A 6268-nucleotide genomic window follows, 5' to 3' on the forward strand; every position below is an offset into this window, starting at 1 on the left:
TTCAGCCACACTTCTTTCGCCAGTGCGCGCCAGTCCCGTGCCCAGTGTTGTGCGAGGCAGCGCGTGGTAAAATTCTTTGGCGGCCGGCTTGGCCCTTCAGTGCGCCAGGCCCGGGAGCCGACAGTTGCCGATGGGACCACGACGTTGAAGAGCTATGGGCAACTGTCTGCCCTGCTGCCGCCCGCGACCACCACCGAAGGCTCCAGAGCCGCTCTTCAACCCGGACGGCACTCGCATTCGCACGGACGGCACTCAGCTGGCGGCGCGACCTGCAGCTTGCTACGAACAGAAGTGGGACCCTGCAGTCCCGAGCGGGATTCCTGTTCAGCCGCAGGCAGTGGGCCTTCCGCACGCTGCTACGCCCCAGGCAGTGCCATGCGGCCTTCCGCTCGCTGGAGGGGCTTGTCCGGCCTTGTCCGACGGCGTGGGCCTGGTCCGACGGCGCGGCAAGGTGTATGCCCGGCTGGAGGGGCATGGGCACGCCGAGTGGCGCTCGATGCTCAAGGACCTGGTGCGCGCGGAGGTGACGTCGCACAGAGGCGACTTGGAGAGGAAGCAGCGCGGGAATGGCGCGTACACGCTGCGGCCACTCTCCACCATGTCTCAAGTGCAGGTCGACCACGTCTTTGAGTGCCAGGCGATGGGCGACGTGCTCTTCCGCGCGGAGGGCATGCGCGGTGTGCTGCGAGCCGTCGACTGGCAGTCCAAGAGGCGGCTGAGCAGCCAGCCTGTGGTGGTGCAGAGCGGGCTGAGCCACGCGTGCCTCGTGCACAACTCGCCCGACTTTCTGGTCGTCACCTCGGGCCTGAGCAACCGCAAGAAGCAGGGCGCCTTTCAGCGCGCGCTGCGCATGCTCGAGCGCGGCGAGGAGCTGGAGCGCGGCATCGAGGCCGAGCTCGCGCACAACTTCTCCAACCCGGGCCTGGAGAGCCCGTTCGAGCCCGCGCACGCCCGGCTGATGGCGCGCGAGGTGACCCGCCGCCTAAGGGACCTCGAGGAGCCCCTCATCGCGCGACTCGCGGACGTGCCGCGCGGACTTGCGCAGGGCTCCGGCCAGGGCAGGCGGTACGAGGAGCTCGCAGACGAGGTGCGCGTCCTGTACGACCAGTTTGCGATAACTCAGAGAATATGACGTGGAAGAGTCGAGAAGAGGGCGCCACATCGTAAAAGAAAGAAAGAAAACAGGCAACCCAAGGGAGGGATGGGAGGACGGCACGCCGCCACCACATAGGGATTTTAAGGAGAGGAGTGTGATGCGCAAGCCGTCGCCCAGGCTCCGGGAAGGGCCGTGAGCTTCAACGCGGAGGTGGCCAGGATATGCCTCGCGCTGCACACAGAGCGCGGCCATTCACGCACCTCGCTGCGACGGATGGAGGGAGAGACACGCCGAATAAGTGGGTGGGGGATAGGTTCGTACCGCGACCGGTAGAGGGTAGTGTCGTATGGGGTGTACGAAGGGCCGGCCCGATTCGGGAGACCCGTCGAGGGATCTGGACAGCTCGAGAGCGGGGACGATGAGCTGCGGCTCGCGTTTGGGCAGGGGCTGTGGGGCGGCAGACTGCCAGACGACTGGCAGGTGATAGACGCGGAAATGTACGCGGTGCTGGCTTACCTGCGTAAGATGGCGACGTCGGAAGATGCGGCGGACAGGAGGTGCCTCGTCTTGAGCGACTGGCCGACTGCAAGCCCGCGCTACGACAGCAAATCGAGGCGGCGTACCGAAGAGGCCCTCTTGAGGGGCTCAGGGAGAGGGGATATGCCGATATCGCGCCCAGCTCGAATCTGTCACGTTCCTGTGGGTACCGAGCCACGCGGGGTGCGCTAGCAACGCCTACGCCGACGCCGCGGCGACTGCATACATGGGGGCCAGCGAGATTGAGGATGCCACCGCCGTCATCCGAGGAGCAGTGAGGACACGCCCGTGTCTATACACGGACCGCCGGAGGACGGCAGGCGGAGAGTGGAGGGGAGACGTACTGGACCGGAGGACCTATTACGCCACACGCGGCCACACGAACGAGTAGGTGCGAGGACGGCTCGGCGAGGGGCTCACGGCGGGATCACACACGGCGGGGGTGCCTGGGCCGCTGTGGAGCGATGTGGTCAGGGGAAAGAGACACAAATGGGACAAGCGTCAGCGGATCAAGGATCAGCACGGCGAGCGCGAGATTGAATTTGCCGACGTGGATGATCACAACGTGGTGACAAAGACCGTCATGGGAGCGCGGGTGCGGCAGCAGGCGGGGGTGCCACACGGAGCGCACCACGAGAGGATCATGCGGGGAGAGGCGGGGAGAGAGACCCCGGCGCCGCCACAAGGAGCGAACTCAGGGGCTGCCTCGTATGTAAGGCCGCGAGGGACGCGGCGAGGAGGGCGGTTGCACTAAAGCGGGACCCGCTGTGTCCGATCGTGCGGAAAGCCGCGCAGCAATGGACCGAGGAAGATGAGAACCCGCCTAGAGCGACAATGGCGCACTTGCTTACTTAGCGGCGCCTGCCTGGGGAATAGGGAGCAGGCCAGATGGTTCCTCAGAGTAGCGCGAGCGCAGACGGGGACGGCGATCAGCAAAGTAGCACAGGCGGCACCCGACTCCAAGGATACGCTGAAGACGCTGAGGATGGCGCATGTCGCTGCGCTGAAGGGCTCACGCTATAGGGTGCTGGATGAGGACGGGTACGATGCACTAGCCCCAGCCGTCGGGGGGGTGTTGCCAGCACTGGTAGATGACCTCTCGGAGAAGAGCCGGAGGGACCTTGGCGCAGGGGTCACGAGGAACTTGCAAGTCGTGGCCGAGGCGGCGACGGGAGCGGTGCAGAGGTGGATCCAGCTCAATGATGAGGCTACGGCGCGCATAATGAAGAGAGAGGAACACATCGAGTGGCTGAGGAAGCTCTTCGCTGGGTGGAAGGAGGCCCGGCCGGCCTTGAGGGAGTCGCAGAGGAGGGATAATGGAGGCAACGCAGGGACGGGCCAACAGCCAGTGGGACGAACGAGGGCCGCGACGGCGGCTCAAGCGGGAGGGAGCGGTGACAGTCAGTGGGCAGCGAGCGAAGTGGGTGAGACTGATGATGCTCCTTCGACTTAGGGAGCGGTTCAGCTGCTGGGCGGGCTTCAGGATGGTGCTCACGCGAACAGGAATCGATGCGATCTACAAAGCATACAAGAAGAGGAGAAAAAAGGGTTTAAAGAAATAAAATAAAAGTTTTCAGAAAGAGGAGAAACACCAGTGATGACGAAACAGAAGCTAGCGCGGACGAGAGCAGGGCAGACCCGGGGACTGGGGAGCCGGAGCAGACGGCATCGGCCGCCGAGGGAACATTGGGAAGAGGCACGAGGAGGGCGGCGACCTCGACCGACTATGGAGGACCCGTCGCCAGACGACGCACAGGGCAGACGATGTGGAGGCGGAGCAGACGCGCAGAGCGAGACGAGGGAGGGAGCAGGACTTTGCGGAGATCAGCAGGAGGATGTACGAAGAGATTAGGAGCAGCAGGGACCCGAGGGACCATGTGGAAGACGGCTAGTGCTAGTCCCCCATCGGGAGGACGACCCCGGCTAGTCGCCGACCACACCCACAAAGAACCCTGCACAAAGATCGCACGGGCGGGGGCCTGTTCCTTTTTACCCATCTCACAGTAGAGCGTAGAGGTGTCCGTTTTTATTTATTTATTCAGCCGTCGCCCACATTTGGGCGTCTGCCTCTTTCTATCTCTCTTCGCAGTCTCTCGCCGATTCTCGCTGCAACCTTCATGCCACCCCCCGCGGTCGTCCCACTCTCGTTCTCTCTCTTGTCGCTTCTTCCTCTGTCGCGTCGCTCTCCTCTGCCTCGTCCTGCGACGGCGCCGCCGCCTGCCGCTCCCTTGCTCTCGCTGCTTCTCCCGCCTTTCGCGTTTCGGCTTCTGAATATGATGGAATAGGTCGACTGTCTTGAGCCATTCTGTTTTGTTTTTGAAAAAAGAAAATCGCGTGACATTTCTTTCCGCAGCTTGTGGGGTGCTCTTCCTCGGCCGTCTGCGAGGCGGGCGGTCAAGCGTGCTTGCGGTGGCCGCTGATCGACGTGGTGAATGCCGCCTAAACAGGCTCGCATCCGTCGCCTCCTCGCCAGGCGGCTACTCCTCGCTCTCCTCGTGGCTGGCCTCGCCACCTATCTGCGCCGGCGAGGCGGCCAGTCGCTCCAGCGCAGCCTCGAGCGGGCGCGAGGGCTTGCGGCGAGGCGGGTGCGCTCCCTGCTTCGCGCTCAGATGGCCGCGCTGCTGGCCATCACGCAGCAGCAGCTCGAGGTGCAGGTGGAAGCCGCGCTCGACGGCGTCGCCTCGCGGCTTGGCCGGCGGCTCAAGGATCCCGCGATGCCTCTGCCCGTCCAGCACGCCCTCGACACGCTCGTCATGGCGCTTCTGCCCGATATCAAACAGGAATGCTGGCGCTGGACGGACGAGACCTTCCTGCCGATGCTGCAGTCACCGCACCCGGGCTCGCCGCGAGCGCTCGGCCTGTCACCACTGCGACCCTCCGGCTCTGCGCTCGCTCCTCGCTCGCCGTCGCCGCCGCCGCCGCACACCCCGCCCTTGCTCTCGCGGCCGCCGCCGCCGTTGGCGCCGCCACCGCCGCCGGTGCCACCGCCGCCGCCGCTTCACCCTCGGCGCGTAGCGCCCACCTCGCTGACGCTGGCGATGCGTCGCTTCCGCGCGCTCGTGCTGCACACGCTGTGGCCCTCCGACCGCTCTCTCTGGGGCTCGCTGCGGAGCCCGGCGTGGTGGGCGCTCCAGGCGCTCGGCCACTTCCCGCTCGTCGGGCAGCTGTGGTGGCTCGTCCTCGCGGCTCTCGTCGACCGCTCGGACGAGTGCCAGCTCTGCGCCTCCCTCGTCCGATTTAGTTAATCAACAGCCACTCATCAACGATTGATCATTCACAGGTACAAACTAGGCGCCGTCTCCATCGGCGTCAATCGATTTGGGCTAAGAATTAATCCACGCTCATTAATAGGTACCAGCTCTGCGCCTTCATCGTCGGCTTGCGCGTGTCGCACTTCCTCTCCCTCGGCCTCGGGGCGGCGAGCTACGCCTGCTACCACGCCTACCTCTGCACCCTCGCCGCAGCCGCGGACGCGGACGCAGTGGCCGGGGAGGCGGGCTCGCGGGGTGCAGAGGTCTGCTTGCGCCTCGGGCCGAAGCTTCACCTGTGGGGCGCCGCTTTCTGGCTGCTGCAGCTCTGCGTCACGCTGCGCACCTTCGCGCTGCTGCCTCAGTCCGTCAAGAAGGGCGCGCTCGTCCCGCTCGAGCGGAGGCAGCGCCTGCCCTTCTCCTCCCGGCTGCACCTCGCTTCGGGCGGCGCGATCGCCCGGGCGAACAGCTCATCGCTGCCGGCCGACGCAGTGCGAGGAGGGCTGCTGCCCCGGTTGGGCAGGCTCGACCTCGGCCTTGCCGTCTGCGCCGTCGCGCTCGCGGTGAGTGCTTGCGTTGTGCTGCGAGGCGCGCGCCTCGGTGCGACGCTGTGGTGGATTCGGACCGTCCACGGCCTTTTCTCTGGCCCGTACGTCGCCTTCAAGCTGCCGCTGCTCGACACCTTGCTCACGCACGCCCGAAAGACGGGGTACGATCGCCTCGGCCACACCGTGCCCTTCAAGGCGCGCGTCGTGGTGAGTCCATCGCCGCCGCCGTCGCCACCCCCGCTGCGGCGGCCGAAGATGAGTGCTGGCGCGTTCAAGAGCCTCATTGCGGACGGACGGAGTCGGAGAGGAGAGCAGGGGGAGTTGTGTGATGCTGATGGTTGACTGGTTGAGTCTTTTGTGAGATGAGAGATGAGTTCGCTTGAGTTGTGGGTGTCTTAAACTTATTCATCTTAGGCACAACCACATCCCGATCTTTTCCCGTAGCTCCGCTCTGCCGCGCACGCGCACCGCACGCACCACGCTGTGCGCGCACATGCGGAAATTCTCAGAGCCAACACAGTACACAGCCATCAACCTCGAGTCGCTCCGACCGACCAGCCCCTCTCCACCCGACCACGGACCAGCCCCGCTCACCCGAGCCGCGCCAGCAGCGAGCCGACGTGCTCCACAGCGCGGCCGAGGCGTCGCGCACCTCGTCGCGCGGCCCGCCACGTCCGCGCGCTCCCCTCCTGCTGGCTGCGCAAGCTCTCCTCCACACCCTGCGCCATCGCCACGCGCGCCGCGGCGGCAGCGCCACGCACGCCCCGCTTTGCTCCCTCGCCTGCGTGCGGCCCGCGGTGCACGAAGCCTGCGCCGGGCACCTCCACCTCGGGGATCGA

The 6268-nt window shown here is 65.8% G+C and overlaps 3 protein-coding genes across 3 annotated transcripts; 2 read left to right on the forward strand and 1 right to left on the reverse strand.

The window, feature by feature from the left end:
• Positions 1 to 484: 484 nt before the first annotated feature.
• On the forward strand, positions 485 to 1165 carry EMIHUDRAFT_353426 (hypothetical protein). The gene has a single exon (XM_005780819.1). The coding sequence runs from the start codon at positions 497 to 499 to the stop codon at positions 1130 to 1132; it is 636 nt and encodes a 211-aa protein (XP_005780876.1). The 5' UTR covers positions 485 to 496; the 3' UTR covers positions 1133 to 1165.
• A 576-nt stretch (positions 1166 to 1741) lies between these two features.
• EMIHUDRAFT_204322 (hypothetical protein) lies at positions 1742 to 3510 on the reverse strand (the record flags this gene model as incomplete). Its single annotated transcript, XM_005780820.1, has 6 exons — positions 1742 to 1831; positions 2396 to 2456; positions 2874 to 2923; positions 3033 to 3149; positions 3226 to 3357; positions 3499 to 3510. 6 exons carry the CDS (start codon positions 3508 to 3510, stop codon positions 1742 to 1744), a joined length of 462 nt encoding a protein of 153 aa, XP_005780877.1.
• Positions 3511 to 4065: 555 nt separating this feature from the next.
• Positions 4066 to 5873, forward strand: EMIHUDRAFT_204323 (hypothetical protein; the record flags this gene model as incomplete). The annotated part of the gene is made up of 4 exons (XM_005780821.1): positions 4066 to 4493; positions 4746 to 4841; positions 4985 to 5636; positions 5844 to 5873. The coding sequence occupies 4 exons, from the start codon at positions 4066 to 4068 to the stop codon at positions 5871 to 5873; spliced, it is 1206 nt and encodes a 401-aa protein (XP_005780878.1).
• Positions 5874 to 6268: the final 395 nt, after the last annotated feature.

Source organism: Emiliania huxleyi, assembly GCF_000372725.1.
Source record: "Emiliania huxleyi CCMP1516 chromosome Unknown EMIHUscaffold_21, whole genome shotgun sequence".
NCBI classification, from domain to species: domain Eukaryota; phylum Haptophyta; order Isochrysidales; family Noelaerhabdaceae; genus Emiliania; species Emiliania huxleyi.